At 43.7% G+C, this 23,952-nt stretch overlaps 3 protein-coding genes across 8 annotated transcripts in view; 1 reads left to right on the forward strand and 2 right to left on the reverse strand.

The window, feature by feature from the left end:
• Smc1a (structural maintenance of chromosomes 1A) overlaps window positions 1-13,811 on the reverse strand; it is a 45,377-nt gene extending 31,566 nt beyond the window's left edge. Inside the window, exons 1-13 of the mRNA XM_063245914.1 lie at window positions 13,643-13,811; window positions 8,927-9,115; window positions 8,704-8,816; window positions 7,391-7,594; window positions 7,069-7,307; window positions 6,198-6,456; window positions 5,977-6,117; window positions 4,524-4,606; window positions 4,165-4,372; window positions 1,027-1,212; window positions 760-939; window positions 523-669; window positions 290-427 (exon numbers count right to left, since the gene is read on the reverse strand). Coding sequence (XP_063101984.1) covers window positions 290-427; window positions 523-669; window positions 760-939; window positions 1,027-1,212; window positions 4,165-4,372; window positions 4,524-4,606; window positions 5,977-6,117; window positions 6,198-6,456; window positions 7,069-7,307; window positions 7,391-7,594; window positions 8,704-8,816; window positions 8,927-9,115; window positions 13,643-13,751 — 2,196 coding nt within the window. The 5' untranslated portion in view covers window positions 13,752-13,811. The remainder of the gene's footprint in view (window positions 1-289; window positions 428-522; window positions 670-759; window positions 940-1,026; window positions 1,213-4,164; window positions 4,373-4,523; window positions 4,607-5,976; window positions 6,118-6,197; window positions 6,457-7,068; window positions 7,308-7,390; window positions 7,595-8,703; window positions 8,817-8,926; window positions 9,116-13,642) is intronic.
• Window positions 13,416-21,375, forward strand: Ribc1 (RIB43A domain with coiled-coils 1). 6 transcript variants are annotated; one of them, XM_063245918.1, is made up of 9 exons: window positions 13,416-13,552; window positions 13,743-13,805; window positions 14,458-14,543; window positions 15,999-16,115; window positions 17,709-17,790; window positions 17,988-18,350; window positions 20,085-20,203; window positions 20,580-20,959; window positions 21,105-21,375. In XM_063245918.1, exons 4-9 carry the CDS (start codon window positions 15,999-16,001, stop codon window positions 21,184-21,186), a joined length of 1,143 nt encoding a protein of 380 aa, XP_063101988.1. In that variant the 5' UTR covers window positions 13,416-13,552; window positions 13,743-13,805; window positions 14,458-14,543; the 3' UTR covers window positions 21,187-21,375. The 6 variants fall into 6 exon arrangements, with proteins under 6 accessions (XP_063101988.1, XP_063101989.1, XP_063101987.1 ...); XM_063245919.1 differs by having other exon boundaries at window positions 13,430-13,545; XM_063245917.1 differs by lacking the exon at window positions 13,416-13,552 and having other exon boundaries at window positions 13,693-13,805.
• A 124-nt stretch (window positions 21,376-21,499) lies between these two features.
• Window positions 21,500-23,913, reverse strand: Hsd17b10 (hydroxysteroid 17-beta dehydrogenase 10). Its single transcript, XM_003462333.5, has 6 exons — window positions 23,737-23,913; window positions 23,217-23,381; window positions 22,433-22,597; window positions 22,189-22,317; window positions 22,003-22,111; window positions 21,500-21,807 (listed from the first exon to the last, which is right to left on the reverse strand). Exons 1-6 carry the CDS (start codon window positions 23,761-23,763, stop codon window positions 21,617-21,619), a joined length of 786 nt encoding a protein of 261 aa, XP_003462381.1. The 5' UTR covers window positions 23,764-23,913; the 3' UTR covers window positions 21,500-21,616.
• Window positions 23,914-23,952: the final 39 nt, after the last annotated feature.

The raw sequence follows: 23,952 nt of genomic DNA on the forward strand, positions 1-23,952 counted from the left end.
GCAAGTCTCCTGCCTCAGCTGGGGCTACAAGTATGTGCCACCACATCTGGCTAATTCTATTCTTATAGATAAAGGTGAGAAAAGTGAAACTAAGAGGTTAAAGTAACTTTCCTATTATAATACTCATGGCTAAGCTAAGACCTGAAACCCTGGCTATGAAATCCTAGTCTCTGCTTGGTTTGCTAGAAGAGGGTGGAATGAAGAGTGTGAGTGTTCCCCACTCACAAAAACACCTACACTAGGAATGTGAGGATGGCTCTAGAGGACAGGGCTCAATGCCAGGACCCACCTGGAGATTCAGTGCCAGATGTCTTGTCTTGGTCTGTTCTAGGTCACTCTGTGAGTATTTGAGCCGCATCTGTAGTCCATGGGCTTGAGACTGCACCTGACGCAGTTCTGCCTCTTTCCTTTTGGCCTTCACCTGCTCCTGAAGGGGACAAAAAAGAAGAGTTCAGTGGTAAGAAGGTGGCCAAGCTGGTTCAGGGCCCCTGCTGCTAGGGACCAGCAGGGCCTATGGCTTACTTTTAGTTCTTCTGTCAACCGCTCCTTTTTCTCTTTCAACTTGTCTACTGCTTTTTCATCCCAGCGCCGTGCTTTGGCCTTCAAGTCACTGGCTCCACCAGAGATGACTCCTGACTTCTGGAACAGGGTCCCGTCCAGTGCCACTGTCTATACATAGCAGGAAGAGGGGAGAAGTTGAACAGAGGGATCTCCAGTACTAAGCCTGCCTAGTTTCAATCTAAGCAAAGGAATCCACACCTTGTGACGCTGATGCCCTCCAAAGGCGATGCGGCGAGCATCTTCCACGTTATCACAGACAAGGGCATTGCCACAAGCATACTGCAGAGCTTTTTTAATGTGAGGTGGCTCATAGCGAATCACATCAATCACTAGCTTGGCCCCCTTCAGCTCCCGAAGTTTCTCATCTGTAGGTTTTACCTGTAGGTGAGCAGCTCAGTAAGTGGAAGAAAAGCTAATGTGAGGGGCCGTCAAACTCAACCCTAACCCCATCCCTACAAGCCTCACCTCCAGGTAGTCAAGAGGCAAAAAGGTCTCAGGCTCCCCACGCTGCTCCTTGATATACTGAATGCAATCCCGTCCTGTCTTCTCTGAGTCTACAATAATGGCATCCATGTTCTTGCCCAAAACCTTGGTCACAGCAATCTGATACTTCTTTTGCGTGGGCTGGCAGAGGTCAATGAGGCGGCCATACTGAGTAAAGGAGGAAGGCAAAATGAAAACAAGAGGCTTTTGGGACTTGATTCATGAATCTCAATTACCAGCTCGGAAAGAAAAGCAAGCTAAAATCTGTATTAGGAGAAATGAATATAACTATACTGCCTAATGATCAAACTGGCCCACTAATTCTGCAACTATGTAACCCTACCCTTTATGAATGGAAATGGACTGAAGCAAAGCACTTGCAAGACTTCTATTGCTGCCTATAATCTAGACTAGCACAGTGGCCAATCCTAATGTTCCCTCCTAAGATGGAAAAGTTTGGGTAACAGAAGGAGGCTAAAGGAATAAATAAATGGGTCACACAATGTGAGAAAACCAGTATTACCTCAACATTTTGAAAGAGACTAAGAGCAAGAGATGACACTGTCTCTTGACTCAATTATATAAAATACAAAAACAATAAACCTATAGGTTTTTCCAAGACTATCCTTGTCTTTTGGGATCTGACAAGACTGAATTTAAGCCTATAAATCTGAGTAGCCAAAAAGACATTTTCATGTGATATAATTGATGATATTAATTACCAATGAATGAATGAATGAGATTCTAATAACACGCTATATATTTTCTCCCTTTGAGACAGGGTCTTACTGTGTAATTCAGGCAGGCCTCAAACTCATGGTGATCGTCCTGCTTCAGACTCTCAAGTGCTGGGATTACAGGTGTTTGCCACCACACCAGGCTATGCCAATATATTTTGACTTATATGATTGTTATGATATGTATGAAGACCAGGAATCGACTCTGATATTGTGAAATAAATATTTAGTTTTCATTTCCAGTTTCTGATTCATAGTTCCAAAAAATGAGTTGACAACAATAAGTTGACTGACCACTGGTCACTCCTAGGTAGCTAAGCTTTAGGATAGGAGCTAGTCAAAGATCAAGGCAAGATTGGAAGGTTGGTATGTTCAGTGCCACCTCATCCCCACCTCCAACTGATCAGGAGAAAAGAAGAACTGAAGGTTAAGTTGACCAACAGTGGTCAATGATTTTATCAGTAACGTCCACATATTGAAACCTCTATAAAAATCCAAAAGCTCTGCATTTGGGAGGCTTCAGACAGATGAAGAAGATAAGGTACCTGGAGGGTGGTATATGCGCAACAGGCATAGAAACTCCATGCTCCTTCTATATCTCACACTATACAGCAGTCCCATCAGGCTATCCATCTGTATCCTTCACAATAAATGGGTAAATATAAGTGATTCCCTGAGTTCTGTAAGCCACTCAAGCAAATTAATCAAAGCCAGGGAGGGGATTATGAGAAACCAATTTATCGCAAGTCAGTCAGAACCACAGGTTACAACCTGAGGACTCAACTGGCATCTGACGTAGAGGCAGTCTTATAGGCCTGAGCCTTTAACCTGTGGTATCTGATGCTACCTCCAGATAGACAATGCCAGAATTAAATTGAGTTATAGGACATCTAGATTGTGTTTACCAGAGAATCACTTGGTAAGTGGGGAAAAATCCCCATACATCTGATATCAATAGCTAAGTGCTATATTGGTTATATGGAAGCAACCAGCTCGCCTCCCTGGTAAGTGGCTGTGGTATAGCAGGATGTGGCCACCCCCGAGGGAGAACGACCAGCAAACTCCTGAGATCCACACCATGTTGGAACTTAGGACCCTGGGAAACCAAGCAAGCAGCTTGCTTCCCTGGTAAGGGGCAGTGGTGTGGCAGGCTGCAGCTGCCCCAGGGGAAGAACCACCAGTGACTTCTGAGATCTGTGCCATGTTGGAACTTAGGGCGCTGGGAAACCAAGCAACCAGCTCACCCCCCTGGGAAGCAGCTGTAGTGTGGCAATCTGTGGCCGCCCCAAGGGGTGAACCACCAGTGACTCCTGAGATCCGCACCATGTTGATCTTAGGGCGCTGGGAAACCAAGCAACCAGCTCACCTCTCTGCTAAGCGGTAGTGAGCCTACCAGCACACGGGGTAAGTATCAAACACAACCCCACCCCCCATTAGCAAATGGGAGTCAGAGATCTGAGCATCTCTTGGGAGGTTGACCATATGCAATATAGTAAATAAGGGGCAGGGGTTCCTTCTACCATCTCTTTGAAGGCAAATATTTTTACCACTGTTTTACTTTATCCTGATTAATGGTATTTGTCTATTCAATATTCTGTTTTGATAATTTCTATAATGTTCTGTATTTCATTTTATTTTGCTATAGCTGACTGAAAGAACAACTATTGTGAGGATAACAAGATATACTATGGTATGTATTACTGTTATCCCAGTAACCTGCTGTGAATTTCTGTACCATTTTCACTACACTGTCTTAATTGGCTTTGTTCCATCTTGTTCTGTTGTATTTTACTACCTTCAAAATAATAAAAAATTTCAAAATATATATACTGGTTATATGAGAATAGGAGAAGCACTGTGGTTTCTTCCTGTCTCACAGAGGAACACAGTCTTCATGCTATTGAGGAAGAGTCTGTTCTGGCTCCTAAGCAAAAACTTCAGGCAGTCATATCTGAATCCAAAATTATCTTTGTACATCTCACTTTTACCATTTCATAGACTACTGCCACCCTAGAACTATGCTAAATATCTTATATATATTTATCTCAAATTCTCATAAATAGCCAATAAAATAAATGTCCTATAAGTTTTATTCTTCCATCCCCGAAAACCAAGAATTCCCTAAGAATTAACAAATGCAGAGACTGACACTAACTCATACTTATCTCCCTAGTAGTGCTTAGAGAAGTGACCAGGAAATATGTGCGGAACTACATTAAGCTGAACCTAAGGACAGGGTAATATAGAGATAATACTTAGGGACTTGGAAACTCAGAATCTGGGGAATGAGTGTGAGTAACTCTGTCCTCCTCACAGGGTAGCACTGAAAATCTGATACTGAGTGCAAGAAACGGCTTAGGAAAAGTCCACTCTCCAGACTTACCACAGAGCCGGGGTAAAGACGCTTGATGCTTTCCATTATCTCTGCCTTTCGCTGCTGGCGGCTACTCTCCTGGCGATCAATGCGGGCATCCCCCAACTGCTCCATCACCTGGTTCAGTTCCTTATTGATCTCATCGATCCGCCGCTTGGCCATCTCCACCTCCTCTGTCAGCTCTCCCTCTAGCTTCTTCTGCTCTTCTAGGGACTGCCTATGAAAGGAGAACACAGAATAAGGAGATACTGTGAGAGACAATACTGAATTCCTGGTTAAGAGACTCTGGCAGTCCTGCTTGAAGGGAGACAAAACAAGTGTGGTAAAACAGGCATAGAAAACAGGGGAAAGGATGAAGAATCACATACTTGCTAGTGGTGATATATTCCTCCAGCTTTTCAATCCGCTTCTGATTCTCTTCAATCTCCCGCAGCTTTTGCTTGATCTTGGCCTAGGTAACAAATATATTCCATAACCAGGGAATGATCCAGTTAACTCTAAGATCTTGGGACACTGGCTTACACTGCCTCATGCCCCTGGTCCCACAAGAGCTCAAAAGACCAAGATAATCTGTCACTAATGCAGAAGGCCTCCTAAAGAGCAGACACACAGGTAGTTTCCAGTTTGGTCTGCTGACAGACAACTCGCAGGGCTTCAGAACGTAAGTACTGTACACAGCCCGGGCTTCCTCACTAGACAGAAAAGCTCAAATTAAGGTAAAATAAAACTTCCTAAGTCTTTCTAAATCTGTTTTCTCATTTGTAAAATGTAATTTCCACTTCCCAGAATATATATTAAGTACTAAATAAAAGGTAGCTATTAATATTAATGCCACCAACAGATGACTGTCTTTTTTTTTGTTTTTGTTTTTCACTGGGGATTGAACTTAGAACCTTGTATTTGCCAGGCAGGTGCTTGCCATTGAGCTATATCCCTGGCTCACTTAAGTATTTAAAAAGCACAACTTAGTAAAATGCCTAGAACACTGTAGGCTTTTGGAGATATATAACAACTTTCTACTGTCGTCATGGATATGAGATAGTCCTGCCCAGCCAGAGGCTAAATTTACCCAGGCTGACTCAATCTCTGCCCAAAAAAGGGGCAGGGACACAGGCCAAGAGGCAGGGTAGCCAGAGGCTCCCCAGGAGAGGTAGCCTCCTCCCTGAACAGAAGGTGCAGGAGCCAGGGCAGGCAGAAAAAAGAGGAAATGGAGCTGGAGCCAGGAAAGCTTAGATTTATTGAGTACCTACTGTGTGTGTTCAGCACTGTACATATATTACTGCATGAAACCTCACAATGACCCTGCGAGATGGGTGTTTATAAACCCCCATTTGACAGATGAGGCTCAGGGAGGTGAAGTGACTTGGCCAAGTTCACATGGCTAGTAAAATGGCAGACACAGAGGAGGCCAGGATCAGAGACCAAAAAAAAAAAAAAGGAAAGAAAGGCAGTAAGTGAAATATAGTTGGCAAGAGTATGAGCTTTAGAGCTAGGTTAACATCCTACTGCTAGGTTTACATTTCTACTGCTGAGTAATTATATGACCTTAGGCAAATCACTTCTCTTTGCTATAGATTCCTTATGTGGAAAGTAGGGATAATACTAGCCATATAAAAGTAGTCATAAATGAAGAATTAAATGAGAAAGCACAATGTCTAGCATGTGGTAAGTACTCAACAGACAATCATTTCATTTTCTAGGAAACATCATCTCTAGTTTTTTTGATGCTGGGGATTAAACCAGGGCTTAATGAATGTGGCATTCACTGTCTCCCATTGAGCTACATCACCAGGCTCAGATCTAATCTCGACTCTTGCCCACCTCTGTTTCTACTTTCTTCCGCTCTTCCAGATCCAGACGGTCCTGGTCAGCTTTCTGGTCTCGATTGAACTTCTCTAGTTCCTGGGCCAAAGTGGCTGCTCTCTTGCTGGCTTCTTCTTTCAACCGGTGGTATTTCTTCACCTGAGTTAGGGACAGGGAAGGAAGACAGTTCATGTTAGCCCTGTGATCTCTTTCCTAAACAAACCCCTTCCAAGGCTTACCTGATTCTCCTCTAGGGTCAAATCTCTGCCTTGACTCTGACTCTCCTCTTCCATTCGTTCTTCGAACTCCTGCCGAGCCTTTTCCACTGACAGCATTTCTTTTTCCAGCTCATCCATGTCACCTTTACGTTTCTTGTAGTGTTTCTGAGCATTCTGCAGAGACTTCTTGGCTGCTTCTAATTTCTTGATTTTGTGGGAAGTATTCTCTTTGGCTTTAATGTATTGAGGCCGCTTCTGATTCAGCTCTGAGTCTTTCTCCCTTTTGCCAGAGAAGAGGACAACCAAATAGCACAGTGGAAAAAAGGTGGGGTCTCACTTGTTTTACCCAAAGAAAGCAGGACCTGAGCCCCACAGTCAACTTTAAGGATTCTCCTAAAAGACTATGTATGGGCCTGATGCCTCTATGAATCTTCAAAAAGGGGGCAATCCAATTATTCCCTGGAAACTATTGCTTCAGCCTGGCATTCTAGCCACTACGGAAGGCAACCTACCCCCTGTGCTAGAGTAGGTTCCTCACTGACTTCCCAAAATAACTTGTGTTTATTAAGTTGTCCCTTATCTCTTTTATATATCTTTTAAACATCTAATTTCAGTTTTTCTCTGCTAGAATTGCCTCTGTGGTCACTCAAGAGACTGGACCTCCCATAGCCTCCTCTCACTTCTTCAAGTTCTCCTTCTTCTGGTTACCTGCCTACCCAGGGTATGAGAACTTAAAACTTGTACCTGTCACAAATACAAGGCATCTAGACTGACGCTGGCCAAATCAAGTCAAGAAGATAGAGAAACTAACACAAGCACTAGAAACTAGGCTCAGAAGAGCCCTCAGGGAATTGTGCAGCCTCTTAGTTTCCCAGCCAGGTCTGACTCTTACTTTATCTCCTTTTCAATCTGCTGTTGCTCCCGCATCATTTTGCCCAGCTCCTTCTTCTTCTCTTTTAGCTCATCTTCAACCTTGTCCATACGCTTCTTGTCCTTCTCAATCTCCTTGTTCTTTGAGGCTAGTTCCTTATTGAGTTTCTCAATTTCCACTTCATTATGGTAAAGCTTAAAGAGCTGCAGCTGTACCTGAGCTCGCACCACCTCATCTTTTAGGCGCTGATAGCGGTCTGCCTATGAAAATGGGAATGGTAACACAGGTAAGCCACTGGCTCTATCCTGGCCCTTAAGAGCCAAGAAGCAACCTTGCCACCTACCTCTTCCTTCTCTTGTTTAGCCTCCTTGCGTTCAGCTGCTATGTTTTTCTTACGATGATAATTAAATTGTGTGTCTTCTTCTGCCTTCACCATTTCCTTCTTTCGCTTATCATACTCCTGGGCCAGCTCCCCAGAACGACTGATCTCTTCAAACAGAGCCGTCCTCTCTTTGGGGTTCTTCATGGCAATAGATTCCACAGCACCCTAATAAAGATCAAAACACTCTTACATTTAGATCCTAGCAAGTTTAGTTATCTCTGCCCATAGTCACTGATTATTCAGAAAAGATTTGCTGATCTACTTTCTCTGACTGGTGCCACATTACACGTGGAGTTTAGAGGAGCAGAGGAAACTGAAGAGATAGACACAAAGAAAACAGCATGTTATCTTCAGTGACAGAAGGAGCAGAAAAAGGAATAAATGAAGCTTGGGGGAAGGGTCAGAGGTTGGTAAGACTGTCCATCTGGGAAACTTTTCTAAAAGTGACATACAAGTTTGGAAAACAAAGAAAAACTAGTCAAGAAAATAAAAAATGGAGGCTTGGGATGCAGCACTTGCTTAGTATATGTGAGGTTCTCCAAAACTGGAAGGGACAAAATTGAAGAAGGGGAAGGGAAAGGAAAGAAAAAGAGAAATAAAGAAGACAGAAAATGTTATTCCATGTAGAAGAAAATTAATATGTAAGTGCCTACATGTCAAAGATAGCAGGTGAATTTAGGAAACTGCAAATGCTTTAATTAGGTTGGAATGTAAGGTAAGAGGGAGAGTTACCGGCAGGTAAGGTTAGAAAGGTGGGCAAGAACCAAATGACAATGTTTCTTGAATGACAGGTTTAGGTGTTTGGATTTTTATCCTAAGGTAATGGTTTTCAAACTTCAGCATGTATTATAACTTGAAGAGCATGGTACAACACAAACAGCTATGCCCCACCTATAATCTCTTCAGTCCACAGGACTAGAATGAGGCTTGAGAATATGCATTTGTTATAGTCCCAAGTGGTGTAAATACTGCCACTCTCGGAACTATAATTTAAGAACCACTGTAAAAAGAAGCAGTCACTAAAATAATTTAAAGAAAGGAGAGAAACAGATTTGTGTGTGTTCTTACAAGATGAAGCTGGAGGATGAACTAGAAGGGGCCAGACTGAAATCAAGAAACCCACTGAGGAAAGTGCTACATTAGTTTAGGGGAGATATGATGAAATAAGAGGTGGAACAGGCTCAGGGAAATGAAATAAGGGCTAACAAAAGTAGATAACCAATCACTTTAAAATACACACCTAAAAAAAGAAAAAACAAAAAGAAAATGCACACCTGGAAGACGAGGAAGTTACGAGCTTTGATGAGAATGCCCAACTTTTCTAATTCCTCACTGTACTCATGTAGCTGGACCACTTTGTTGTTGATCTTGTACTCAGAGGAACCACCTATAAGAAAAAGCATTAATTGGTGAAGGTCAGGCCTTCTTCCAACCCAAACAATGAGTCTAACCATCTCTTAGGACACTAGGAAAGATTTTCCAACCAAGCTTACCCACCTACAATGACACGGGCAAAGGTTCGGTCTTCAGCACCCTCCTCAGAGTAGACCATGCTGACAAAGGCTCGGTTAGCAGCTGGCTTGCCCACAGGAGCTCCGTGGATTAGGTCCCGCAAGGTCTTTACCCGAAGGTTGCTGGTTTTTTCACCTAACACAAAGCTGATAGCATCCATGAGATTTGACTTACCTAAAGGAGGACAGGACAAAGCAGATGAATGAAAATCAGAAAGAAGGAAAGGGGAGAAAAAAGAAAAGGAAGGAGTCACTGAGAGAAATAGATACATTCTCTATTCACTCAGTGCGTAGACCAATGGAAGAAAATGATTCTGATCTCATAAAAAGTGGGATTTAGCTCAGTGGCATAAGCGCCTGCCTTGCAAGCAGGCAGTCGTGAGTTCGATCCCTGGTACCGATAAACACGAAAAAGACAAAAAAAAAAAAAGTGGGCCTAAGCAAAGCTCTCAGTCAAAAATTAGAAAAAACAACTCTTGCTGTTATTACTTATAGCATCTAGAAACTAGACTCCCTAAGGAAAGAGTATATTTAGAAGAATGGATTGTTCTACAACTTTTAACAATACAGGCAAATACTCATGAAACAAAACAAGAAAGCTAAAAAACTTCATATAGTTAGATCACAACAATGTAAAAACAAAAAATGGGCTAGTGAAAAGGGGAAATGATTTAAATTTCAGTGTTGCAAATGAAAAAGTTGCGGAGATCTGTTACACAACAGTGTGAACATATTTAACACTAGTGAACACATACACTTAAAAGTGGTTAATTTAGCAAATTTTATATATATTTTACTACAATTTTTTTAAAAAGCATATTCCAGTTATGATACAAAATGGAGCACCCTAGGCCAAGTGTGGTAGCACATTTTTAATCTTGCCACTCAGAAGGATAGCCACAAGGTCAAGGCCAGCCTGAATTAAAAATGAAAACCTCAAGACAACAAAAATAAAAACCCCACCATACAACTCTATATGAAGCACCCAACATCAGCTACAAAGTATCTTCCCAAAAACACTTACTGAATCTAAACAAGCCTTTCAACCTTAATTCTATTTTCTAGAAAATATAGCAGACAGAGAAACCTTAGGACAAAAACAAAAGGTGAGATAATCTACAGAACTTGCCTAATGCCTTCAAGACCTTGGGTTCCCTACCACAACCACCACCACCACCCCTCCATAAAAAGGTCAATGTCTAAAAGGAAATAGGAAAACCATTAAAAAACATAGGAAATTACTGACATACAGTAAGTCTTCCATTTACAAACAAGTTCCAATCCCAGAAAATTTTGTAAATTGGATTTGTTGATAATCCAACAAAGTGAGTCTTATACAGTACACCTGTGAATTTTACATAGTACACCTGAGAAAGTTCACAACTGGAATGTTTGTAAGTCAGGGACTTACTATATAAACAAATGTGTGAAACAAAATGTGTGAAACAAACAGTGTGAACTCTGGATTCTAGTTCAAAAAGTAAAAACAAAAGAAAAATAAGGGTGAAACATCATTAAGTTTACAATTTACTTTCAAACGATTAAGCGAAATACACTTGTATGTTTGCAAGTTTTCATAATAAAAATTTGGAGAGAAGGGAAGGTATAGGGCAAAATACATGAAAATATAAACAGTATAACAGCAATTGCTTCTGAGAAGGAAACAAGGTAACTGAATTCAGAGGAGAATCTCTTACATAGCACCATCCTTTGTGATTTCTGAATTTTTTATTGTGTTTCAGCTATACAAATAAAATGAGGGTTTTGTAACAGTGGGGATTGAACTCAGGGCCCTTGCTGTAAGCTACATCCCAAGTCCTTTTTATTTTGAAACAGGATCTAAGTTTCTTAGGCAGGTCTTGTACTTGCAATTGTTCTGCCTCAGCCTCTCAAAATGTTGATACTGCAGGCACAACCATCCCATTCAGTTTGAGTCAGTATTTTATCTTTGGCTGGGAGTTTAGCTCAGGGGCAAAAGTGCCTGCCTGGCAAGTCCGAGGTCATGGACTTCAATCCCCAGTACAAAAAAAAAGAGTGGTTATCTTTTTCAGTAGTGGAGTCATAGCTTTATTTTCTTCATATTAGACTCCAAAGAAAGGACATTTTAAAAAAAGAAAGTTTAGATTGGTGTTGGAGGGTGAAGAGGTATACTTTAGTTTCTATAAATCCTATCTCAAGATTCTCCCTATTCATGTTACACGACTGAACTGAAGATCTGATGTCCAATGCCACTCTACCCAACCATAAAAATGGTCCTTCCATGGAAGCATAAAAAGCAATGATTAAGACCTCTGAGTACAGGTATGGTATACTGCATGCCCATATTTTCCCAGTTACTTAGAGGACTGAAGCACTGTTGCAAGTTTAAGGCCAGCTTGGCCAGCCGGAGGGATGGGGTGTAGTTTAGGGGCAGAAAACAGGCTGAGCAGACAAAACATCCTAGATTCAAAGAAAAAGGTGGAGGAAGGGCTTGTAAAAACTGACCCAGACCAGTTCTAATACTAGTTTCACTATTTCTTAGCTGGTATTCCCTCTCCTGACCTAGAAAAAATGGAAAAAATGACTTACAGGTCTATAAAAATGAATGGCACATTCTTTTGGAGTAGAAGGAACACAGGCCTTGAAGTATGACAGGCGTGGGTTCCAATCCTGGCTTTGAGAACCACAGGCAATTATACTTCTGCACCTCAGTCTTTCCAGATACAAAGTGAATGCTCTATTAGGTATAAAATATGTGCTTTGGATTCACCAAATCCTGGTTTCAATCTCCAGAACCAAAAATGAAAAATATAATAAATGCTAAGAGTTCCAATGAAGTACTTGGCATACAATGGATGCTCAATAAAGGACAACTATCCTAACCCAAGTCTAGACTCAGTTGTCTCACCCATTACAGACTAGCACATCACACAAAGCAAAGGTCAGTCTTTTAGGCACTAATTTCCAATTTTGGGCTTCTCCCATAATCTCCAAGAAAAAGACAAGAACATCTCATAACCAAAAGCCTCTTTACACAATCATTCAATACTTTAAGCATTTTTATAATATATATTACAAACAGTACAACAATAAAATGTTTCAAGGGATGTATTCTTTAGAACACTCACAGACCAGTTATGAAAACACAAAAACAAACCCCAGAAATACAAAATAAACATTAATGTGGGGCTGGGGATTTAGCTCAAGTCGTGAATTCGATACCCGGTACCGATAAAAAAAACAAAAAGACAAATAAATAAATAAACAAACATTAATGTGTATAAAGTTTCTACTGTGTGCCACAGAGGAAGAACTACAGACCTTAGGAATCAAGGAATACTTTGTAGAGGTAGACTTGAAGAATGGGGCAGGAGGTAGTCTGACCAAGGACATTTTTAGAGTAGTTGAATATACAAATCCACCAATGTTGATGGGATTAAATGCCAAAAGGTGCAACCTAGCTTTTTCCAAGGGGCCACACCACCAGAACCCTAAGAAACTGGGTAGATTTCCACGCATTAATTCTCAAATGACCTGAGAAGGGGAAGTAATTTTGTGCTCTGTCCTCTCACAACAGGCAATGTAAGAAGATATTTTTGTCATTCATACTTGGGAAGTGGGGATGCTATTATTTAGGAGGCAAAAGCCAAGGATACTGTAAAACACACAATCCACAGGACCAACCCTACAATAGTGAATTATCTCGCTGACATGCCAATGTTGAGTCCCCGTGCTCTAAGTAGAGACCCAAACTCAGGCAAGACTCCAAGGAAGGTCTTTAGTATGAGTTACTCCACAGCAAGGGCAGGCCTTTGGACTAGAAAATGAGTGGAGATCACAGCAGGATTCCCAATGGACCACTTCGAGGTACACGGAGTACCGTATAGAAATGACGAATATGATAGTCATTACCTGTAAAGTGATCACCCAACTCTCACATTAACATGTCCCATTTCCTGCACAGCCTAAAATTATCTTATTTTCTCCCTCCATCTTCTTTCCCCTCTAGAATTTCCATGAGAACATGGATTTGGTTTATTCTACTTTCTGCTATCCCACAACTTGAACAACTGATGAACACTGAAAGCATTCAAAAAACCTAGAAGGCGAAAGAGTTCAGGCTTTTGACCGTTTCCGTGGCAGGAAAGGAGCATTCCTGGGGCTTCAATCTCTGAGAAAGACTCAGGATACCAAGAACTCAATCGCTAGGTCTTAAGTTCAAAAGTGCCGCTTTGGGAGAGGGCAAGCAAAAAGAAATTGGAGTCTACCAATGCTACGCGGCAGCGAGTAAGGGGGTGAAGCTGGAGTGTACTGTCTGGGACCTCAGGCCACGGAATAGCTCCCCCATTTTCTGGGTGGATCGAACAAGGCTGGGAAGCCGGAACCAGCCAAAAGAGCTAGGAAGCACGAAGCTGGCAGTTGGCGTTCCACTCGCCTTTTTTGGCGGTAGGGGGAAATGGGCGGGGCATCGTACAGTTCAGCCAGTACCACTCTGGCCCGAGTGGTGGTCGTATAATACTCGGGGAAATAACACCTCGGGAAGAGGCTGGCATCGGAGGAACCGAGTGTGAAGAGCAGATTCCAGTCAAACCCCTCAGAAGCTAGGAACCCTTTAGGGTGCACAAGGTTTCAGGTTGCACGGGCTGGGTTGTACTACTCTAGCACCGGAGAGAGGGGGGTCCAGGCTGGGACGTCGGCTGGGCCGCAGCTGGGTTTATCTCACCAGAGCCATTGGGTCCAATGATGGCAGTGAATCTCTGAAATGGTCCGATAATCTGTCGACCCTTGTACGATTTAAAGTTCTCGATCTCAATCAATTTCAGGAAACCCATGACGGAGGCGACGTCGGCAGTGGGAAAGGCCCCGCCGTACACCCAGGAACTGGGGTAACCCGCGCGGGAAACGCCGCGGTGCAGGCCGGGAAGAGGGCAAAACTCGCGAGAATAAACACATGCCAAACGTGATTTCCAGCTTCCTATCGCGAGCGTGAACCTAAGGCGGGGTTTTGATGTAGAGGGTTTAGAGGGTTTTGTTGATCCGTAGCCCGGGCGCGAGCCTGTGATTTGCGTTTAGGCCCCGCCCCCCTTGTGTTGCACAGCAACGCACCGCGGCGACCACTTACTAACTTGTAGTGGAATTGGAGCCAGAGGACGCAAAGCAATTTTGGGGATCTAGACGGCAGGCAGGACCTAATCCCACTTTCGCTGTGACAAGTCAGATCTCAAGGTTATGTCCCCCAAGGCAAGTGAAAAGTGGGAACCCTGCTGTGGCTTTAGTCTAGCCAGCCTGAAGCCTCGAACAAGGACAGAGTCAGGAATTTAAGACTCCAGGAAACGGAGGGCTGGACGGGAAGGAAAGGGCCATTGGGAGGATTCAGTGTTGGGTAAACTCAGACTCACTGGTGCTAAAAGTGAGATTGGAGGTGGAATGGGGTATAAAGGGGGGGGGGGTGGTATTCCTGAGCGACAGATAAGCAGGCTGGGGAAGGCTATGACCGGAGGTGTCTCCTAGTCCTTGCCTCCTTGTTCCTCCGATCAGGGATCAGAGACTGCCGCAGTGACCCAACAGACTTGGACCCATACCTAACCTAAGAGCTTCAAAACCGGCATTCCTCACTGAGAAAGGTATTTTGTGTGAACTTCTGGGAGTCTGGATCCCTAAGCCAGTGCCTTTTATTGCTTTTGACCTCTCTAAAGTGCCAGGCTATATTATTCAATATATTGCTTTTACTATCCTGTTTATTCCAGTTTAATAAACATTTGCAGAGTGCCTAATGGTGGCCAGATACTCCTTTAAGTATACCAAGAAACAAAGTGAAAAAAAATTTGAGTCTGGAGGTTTTTTATTGGAACAGGCAGATAATAAAGACTTAAAACATAAAATATACATTGAGCAGTTTATACAAAGGTAAGTTATATTCAAAACGTATTGCACAGGATAAGGGAAATTGGGAAGGATCAAGAAAATGGGAGAATTTTGCAGTTTTAAACATGCAAGTCGGTGGAGGGAATGCTGAAAAAACATTATTTGAGCAATACTTGAAGGAAGTGAGAGAACTGCCCATGCACCTGTGCATGGATCTGGAAGAGAGACCATTTCAGGCAGAGGGAACAGCGAGCAAGAAGGCTTTACAGTGTGAGCATGAGAGGTAGACAAGGGAACAGCAAGGAGGTTAGTGTGGCTAGAGGAAGTAGGTGAAGTAGTAGTTAATAAATGGTATTAAAGAGAATACAAGGCATGTGGTATGATTTGTGGGCCATTGCAAAGGCGTTGGTTTTAACTGAGAAGTGGGCAGCTACTGGAGGTTTTTGAATAGTGCAGTGAAATGTTTTGACTTTGATTTTTAAAGGGTCATTCTGCTGTGTTACAAACAGACTGAGGAAAGGGGAAGCAAGGCTAGAAGTAGATTGGTTGAGGCTTTTGCAGTTGTCCAGGCAAGAGATCATGGGCTATTTTGAAAGAAGAGAGAATCAGGGAAAGGAAGGGTTAAAAGATGCTTCTTGGGCTTGGGATTTAGCTCAGAGGCATTGCAAGCACAGTCGTGAGTTCAATACCCAGAACCAAAAAAAAAAACCAGATGCTTCTTGAATTTTGGGTCTGAACAACTTGGTGAGTGGTGATTACTTACTGAAATGAAGGAAACTGAGTAGAAGAAAGGTACATATTGTCAGAACATTTGAGGCTTAAAAAGGTGAGCAGGAGCCAGATCATGAAGAAACTTATAAATCTGGCAAAGGGGATTGGACCTTATCTTATAAACAACACTAAGGAGCCATTTGCTTTAAAGCTCTTTCAGAGGTTTTAAGGAGTGGTCAGACATGCTTATAGAAACATTACTCTGGTAGCCAGTGCAGAGGATAGCACTGGAGCAAGGGAACCAGCAAGGCTCCTGGGAACATTGCTTGTCATGAGACTGTGAGGCCTGAATTAAGGTGGTAACAGCAGAGATGGACATAAATATATCATGAAATAAAATGAGTCAGAATCAATTACAAAGGAAATATTGTAGAGAAAAAAGGAATGAAATGAGATGTTGTCAAGAACCGTGGTCAGCACTGATAGGCGGCTCCTTGTTCCAGATGTATAAGGTAGACCTGTCATCAGATCTCAAAGAGGTGGCAGCCATTGAGGCCAGAAGAAATCGAGAAAAAGAGCGACACTGCCGATTCTTCAATGTGCAAAACCGAGTCATGGGGGTGAGTAGGAAGTAGGTCTGATTCACCCCCTCACTGTTAGATCTGGAAAGAAACACAGCAGTGTTCATTATGGTCTCTTCCCCAACTTAAATAGGTATTAGGACTGGAAAGGAAAGGGGAGGCACACACTTCCACAGGCTAGGGAAGGGTTTGGGAAGAAGAATGCAGAGATGCAGTGAAGAGATTGGAGGATGACAACTGGCTCTTTTCTGGTTAGCTCTGGGCCGTGTCATTCTCTATACTCCGACAACATGGATCCAAAAAGACATAAAGAAGCAAGACGTGTTGGTACACACCTATAATTGCAACATTCTAGAAAGCTGAGGGAGGACCAATTCAAGTTTGAGTCCAACATATGTGACTTAGTGAGACCCTGTCTCAGAAAGAAAGAAAGAAAAAAAGCAGGCAGGGAATGTAGATCAGTGCAAAGGCCCTAGCTTTGATCCTCAGTAGCACAAAATAAAACAAAAAAGGCCTAAACAATATTTGGTGTTTTATATTGCATATGGCTAGGCTGTATCTACAAAACTACATAAGATCTTGTTAAGCAGGCTAAGGGATACAGACCTAAGGATGAAAGGGAACTTACTCTTCACTATACTGAATCCCTTTTATTCTCTTTTGAAATGTTTTATAATTAAAGAGAAAATACTGATAGCTTAAAAAATAAAAGATTGCTGAATGGGTGGTTAGAGGAAAGAATGCAGCAACTGCGTTCTGGAAAAGATACCATACCTCTGTTCAAGGCCATGTCTGCTGTCTGTCATATGTGCAGTTTTGATTAAGTCATCTTTCTTCTCTGAGCTCTAGGCTCCTCTCCTGTAAAATGAGGTTAAGTAGAATGGAGGTAGCACCCTGAATACCAAAGCATAGTGCCTGAACAAGAATTTGGTTGGCTGAAGTTTGAGTTGTCTGATGGAGATAAAGGTGGCATTTCCTTAAGGCCTGTTCTATGCTAAGCACTCTAGAAGGTAGCTGGGATACAAAGTAACAAAGACTGAGTCTCCCCCAAAAGTGCTACAGCCCAGTGGAGAAAATAATAGACAAGTGAAATTTCATTATAATGTGGACAGTAGATCCTAGATTAAGGGAAGGGTCAGGAAGGTAAAGCTTGAGTTGGTCTTAAATGGCAAATTGGAGTTTGGGTAAAGAGGGAATGAAAAGAATGTTCCAAGAGGAGGGAGTAGTTTAAATAAAGGTGATGAGTTCCAAACAGCCCAAAATGTGCTGGGCACTGAAGAACAGTTCCTGAGGCCATTGTGAAGGGGGCCAGGGGAAGAAAGTAAAGAGTTGAGGCTGAAGGAGGTAGAGGCTACACCAAAGAAGTATTTATGAGTTATACTCAGGGGCTGGAACTTCATTCAGTAAGTTCTAGAGAGGTATAGGAGAATTTTGAACAAAGTAAATTTTGGGGCTGGGGATTTAGCTCAGCGGCATAAGCGACTGCCTTGCAAGTGTGTGGTCGTGAGTTCAATCGCCGGTACCCATAAAAAAGAAAAAGACCAAAAAAAGAGTAAATTTTAAGAAGCTCATATTAGAGCACCCCCCCTGCAGGGCATCTATCCTGATTTGGCTCCTTTCTTTGGGACCCAGGTGGATATGGAAGCTTTGAACAAGCAAGTGGAAGAGCGAAAGCTTCAGGAGGCAACTGAACGAAAAAAGGAAGCAGCTTATGGTAACTGCCAAGCCCAGGGACAGACTAGACAAGGGAGTAAAGCAAAAGCCTGAGTGGGCTGAAGTAGGGCCATTCTGTCTCTAAATGGATCCTGGGATAGTGAGACACACAAGATGACCCTTGAGAACACAGGCCATACAGACTGGGCTCTGTGCCTCCTGTGGTGCCTTCTCTATGTCCCTGCTCATCACCCCTAGGTACTAAGAGTGTGCAGTATGATCTGGTAGTCCAGATGATAGAGAAGGAAGAGGCAAAACGAGCACGTCGAGTGGCCAAGAAAATCCAGGATTTTCGACAGCAGAAGCAGGAATTCAAGAATAGATGTGCATTTGAACTTCAGGATCCAGCCCAATTCCAAGGGATTTCAGCCCCATTGCAGCAATGTCCAGCCTATCTCAGTGACAGTGGTCCCTTCTGTGGCCCAGCCAGCATGCAGTGTTTCTTGGGGGAAGATCTGGATAGGGCCTCAGTCCTGAGAATGCAACAGCAGCAGTTCAGGTATAACCTGCAAAGGCAGCTGCAAGAGCAACAACAAGTCAGAGCTGAAGAGAAATATGCAGGTAAGCAGGCTGTTCCTTCAGTCTTACGGGACCAAGGCTTAGCATGAAACTCCCCTGAACTGGGTACAGCATCCAGAAGCCCAGAATGTGTGGGGAAGTTGTTACTCATAGTGCCAATGCTGAAACATTGGACTGTACAGGTCCAACCTTCCTGATTTCCTTCAGTAACTGACAATGTAGTCGTTGTTCATGACCAGCCTGGCACAGCATTACCCAGATGAAGCATGATAAGTACACGCTCACATAGACAGCTTTCACTTACTAGTTGATTTGAACAAATGGACACTGAGTTTCTTCCTCTGTTTTCATTCGTTTTAGTATATATGTGCTGCCGAAGCAAGCATACATTTATTTGTTTTTGATACACGGTCTCACTACGTAGTTCAGGCTGATTTCAAACTCATAGCCATTATCCTTCTTAGCCTTTGGAGTCCTGGGATTACAGGCATGTACCACCTGCCCAGCTTTCCTCTTTTTAAAAATTATCTGCCTGGGTGTGGTGGCACATGCCTGTAATTCCAGCACTCAGTAAGCTGAGGCAGGAAGATTGCCTCAAGTTTGAGGCTAGCCTGCACTACATACTAAGTTCAAGAACAGCCTGAACTGAACTACATAGTGAGACCATATCTCAAATAAACAAAATAAAATAAAATAGAATTAGTCAAACCCAGGGCCTCATGCATGCATACATGCATGCATGCTTTTAATTGTACTGGAAGGTGAACACAGGGTCTTCACACTCGGAGCTACCACCTCAGTCTCCCTCTACCACTTTTTTTTTGAGACAGAGTCTCTGTAAGTGGATAAATTGCCCAGGCTTGGCTCAGCCCCCCAGAGTGCTGGGATTATTGATGCATATCAACATGCTTAGCTGCTAACCACACATTTTACCCCTGAGCTACACCCCCGGTTTCATCTTCAAAATAAGGATACTAATCCTCATCACAGAGTAGCTATTATGGTATTATCTGTGGCCAAATCTTTCTCTTCCCTTAGAGAAAGCCCTTCTAGGACAAGGACCATGTCTTATCTACATGTACTATTCACCTTTTAGATCATCATAATGTCGAACAGATCCTGGGATAGCAAGATCAATGTGTGGCTGCAGTGGGGAAAAAAATGTCTGTACTTTTGCTTGTGCTGTTCCACCAGCCTCGAACATTGTTTGCTTTTTTTGCCTGTATGCAAAATGTACTTCAAAAATCACCTCCTAGAACCCTTCTCACCTGCTACTCAAAGCTTTCTTGTTTTTGTTCTGTTTTGGTGCTGGGGACTGAACCTGGGGCTTCACATATATTAATTATGTGCTCTACCACCAAGTTACAACCTCACTCCTCACCCCCAAGTCTCATGCACATTGTCCTTACCAGATTATAGTCTTATTATCTCTTTGATCTGTCTCCCCTACTAGACAGGGAGTTCTGAGAAGAGGATCTAATTTCATGGTGTCCTTGAAACCCAACACATGGCCCTTAGACTGAGGTTCGGAGAGATGAAATGATTTACCCGAGGCCACATTCATAAATAGCAGAACTACACTGCAACCCAGGTTGCTGCTGCACTATGACTATCCCTAGCCCCAAAGAGTAGCTCCTTCTGCATCCCTACAACTTGGATACTAGCCCCCTCCCAAACAAATATACACATACAAAATTTGTTGAATAAATGGTTGAATAAGTGAACCAGGAATGGAGCAAGCCAGTATAGTAATACAAACCATATTTCTCTGTACAGATATGCTTAGTGGCCAGCTGCACCTAGCTATGGACATGCAGGCTGCCCAGATGGCCAGGCTGGAAGAGTCTTGTCGTGTTGCCATGATGTCTGCCAGAGCTAATGTCAATAAAGCCCAGGTATGGCCTGACCCATCCAGTATAATGGGTTCTTTCCAACCCCCTGAAGAAAGTCCTGGGGAACCTTAGCCATATCCATCTCCTCCACTTAAGATGCTTCTTATGGCACAAGTTACCTTGCTCTACTTCCAGATACAGGACAACTAAAGAACAGAACATTAAAAAACAAACAAAAACATAACAGAACATTGCACTTTCATCCCTCTAAGACCTTCAGCTGAGTGTATAGTTCCCTGCCCATACAGTCATTAAAAGGCCATGCACTGTCTCTTCTCTCTCTCTGAGATGGAGGAGTGGGGCCATGTTTTTTCCATCCCTGCATCTGAGAGGTCCTTGAGGTTGAGCACTTAAAAACATACATTTGGGGACCCCACAGGCAGCTAAGCTGGCTGAGCAGCAGCACTGTGAACATCAGCGCCAACAGGAGGCCAACCTCACAGATATACAGAAGCAGATCTCCAGTAATCTCCTGACTGAGAACCCCCAGGATGCTCAGCACCGAGTCCTGCCCTATTGCTGGAAGGGGATGACTCCACAACAGCAAGATGACATCAGGAAAGCTCAGGAGGCACAATGTCGTGAGAAGGAGGCACAGCGCCAAGCTGAACAAGCACTGGATAACAAATGGGCAAGCCAAACTGTATGCTTAGCCCAAGCAGCACTCGAGCTAGAGGAACAGGAGAGGGAACTGTGTGCTGAATTTCAGAGAGGGCTAGGCTCCTTCAACCATCAGCTGGCCAAAGATCAACAGGCCCAGTGAGTTCTAGGGGGTGGCAGTGGGGATGAGTGCCAAGGGAGGGTGAGAAGGGAGGGTGATGAACCAGAGAAAGAAGGGAGGGAGGGCAAGGACCAGGGAGAAAAGAAAATATATCATCTGAGATTTCTGGACTTCTTTTTACAGGCAAAATTACCTGAATTCAGTAATTTACACCAATCAACCTACAGCCCAGTATTATCTGCAGTTCAACACCAGCAGCCGCTGAACCCAGGATGGTCACCTCTCCCTTCTCTTCTATTAATCTCATAGCCGGATAGGAGTCAAAAAGAAGAATGCTGCAAGGCCCCACTTTGAATTCATTCCCTAGTGGGACACAGCTAAGCCAATACCCCTATCTTATATCCAAGGCAATAAAATTATTAATTAAAGTCTTGTGTAACAAGACACAAAAGCATGATATACTGCTTTTCCCATCTTACCTTGGGGCTTTGGGCATCCAACACTGTTGGAGCCTTCACTTTTCTTCCCCACCTGACCCCCAACTCCTCCGCCTCCCTCAGTACACAGCACTGCCCATATCCCATCAAAGAGACTTTTATTAGTCATAGAGGCAATCGGTAGGTAGTTACAAAATGGCTACTAGGCTTCCTCAAAGGAAGGTAAGGCAAAAGAGCCTGTGTTTTCCCAGCCTCCTTTCAAGGCTGCATGCGGATGGCCCCATCAAGCCGGATGACCTCTCCATTGAGGAATGGGTTCTCGATTATGGTCTGTACCAGATGAGCATACTCAGCAGGGTCTCCAAGTCGGGTGGGGAATGGTACCTGGCTGGCCAAGAAGTTGCGTACCTTTTCTGGGAGGCTGGTCAGCAGTGGGGTGCCAAACAGGCCTGAACAAGATAACCAGAGTGAGACTCACCCTTATTTTCATATTTACTCATTTTTTTCTCACCTGAGCTCTACTTCATGGCATTTCTCTTGGGCCCAAAGATAGAAGGCTGCTGTTGCTTTTAGTTGCTTCCCCTCTTAACTGCCCACAGATTATTCCCAATTCCAGGTGTGGCAAGGAGAGGGGATATATCTACCTGGAGCAATGGTCATCACCCGGATGCCTATGGGAGCCAGATCCCGAGCAATGGGCAGTGTCATGCCCACTATGCCTCCCTTAGATGCAGAGTATGCAGCTTGTCCAACCTGAAGGAGTGAAGGTCATAGGTAGGAGGGCCCCAAGAAGTAACTGAGGAAGCATAGCTTTGCCCCTGCCCACAAACCTGGCCCTCAAAGGCAGCCACACTGGCAGTGTTGATGATAATCCCACGTTGGCCTCCCTCATCTGGTTCATTCTGGCCCATCTCACCAGCAACCAGGCGGATCACATTAAAGGTGCCTAAGAGATTCACCTGGAATATGAGTACAGACATGGTGTAAGAGCTAAAGCAAAAGTTTGTTCCCCAAAGCTTTGGGGGTACCCATCACCAGATACCTCTTATTCCCCCAGAGTTTCCAAGACCTTACATTGAGTACTCGCTGAAAGTCCTCCAAGTTGTGAGCCTGCTTCTTCTTTAAGTTGTATGTTTTACTGGCAATTGCAATACCTGCACAGTTGACGGCCACATCCACACGGCCAAAATTTTCCTTTGCGAGAGTCAGGGCTGTCTGCACATCCTTCTCAGACGTTACCTTCAAAGGGAAAAATGATTCATTTCCCAGCGAACACTATCAACAGAAACCTGGGGAAGGGTAAGGCCCAATTCTTGGACAGGAAAGAAAAGCTAAGAGAAAAGGTGATAAAACTGGAGGAGAATTGAGTAAAGGTAAAAATCATAGATACTACAGGCAGTCTTGCAAAACATTTTTCAAAGCTGTATCTTCTTGTGATAAATTCACACTCTCTAGGTGATTCTCAATTGCTGTGGATTAGACCATTAATACAACCTTGTTTTGAGAATTACTGATAGGAATGTCAGCTAGCTTTTTTGCATCCCTACCTGCTAGATTATTTCATCACGTTTTACTTTCTGTAGTTTTACAAAAATAATTTTTCAAACTATGGATACCTCCTCTGGGAGATTCTGATATGCCTAATTCTCTTCCCTATTGTGGTGACTGAATCTCACCTTTTAGAGAGACCCCACTGCTGGTGCTCCCACAGTGCTTGAAGACCTTGGCCAAAAGTGACAAGGAGATAAGATTCCTGGCCTCTATAAATGACATTCATGGGAGACAGGGACCTCTATGTGTTCTCAGGTAAATGTTGATGACCTGATGTACACTCTAGTAAAGAACTAAGTCCACTTACATCAGCTGGGACAAACACACAGCTCTTTCCTAACTTCTTGGCCTGGGCCTCTCCATCAGAGTTGGGCAAGTCCAGAAGCACAGCAGTGGCCCCTTGCCTCACCAGTCGCTCCGCTGTAGCCAAGCCAAGGCCTGAGGCTCCTCCAGTTATTACTGCAACTAGGCCCTGTAAAAAGAGACAAAAGGTCTAGTGATACACTGCCAGGCCACCCCACCCTTTCACTTGCTCAATTCTCCATACTTCTGCGAGGAAAATAGGGGAAGAATCAGATGTATCTCCTCTCCTCACTCATGAGACCCCTGGGAGTTCTCATCCCCAGACAGTCCATTCTGTGAGCCCCACAAGCACAGACAACGGTGTTGACTTTCCCCTACTGAGCCCAACCACCGCAGTATCAGACCAAAACAAGCATAATCCTTTCTCCGGGCACCTGTCTCTTCTCTCTAGCTTCCAACTGTCCTTTCTGAGCCACCACAGCCAGTCAAACAGCAGAGAGCATAATGGAAAGAAGCAGATTTACCTTCACACTCCGACACGCCGCAGCCATCTTGTACCGGTCTCACCACTGAAGGGCTTTTGGCACTTTTTTTCACAGGCGTTCACTGATTGGTCGAGACGGAGCCGCTGGGCGGGGACGTCTGCCGCACGGGACGTAAGAGTGTGGCTTGCTCCAACTGAACCTTGGTAAGAGGGTGAAGCTGTGTCCAAGAGTAATTTCAACATCAGAAAGAGTTCA

This window comes from Cavia porcellus, unplaced genomic scaffold, assembly GCF_034190915.1.
Source record: "Cavia porcellus strain 051 isolate PalLab524CR breed Dunkin Hartley unplaced genomic scaffold, mCavPor4.1 scaffold_3, whole genome shotgun sequence".
Lineage (NCBI taxonomy): Eukaryota > Metazoa > Chordata > Mammalia > Rodentia > Caviidae > Cavia > Cavia porcellus.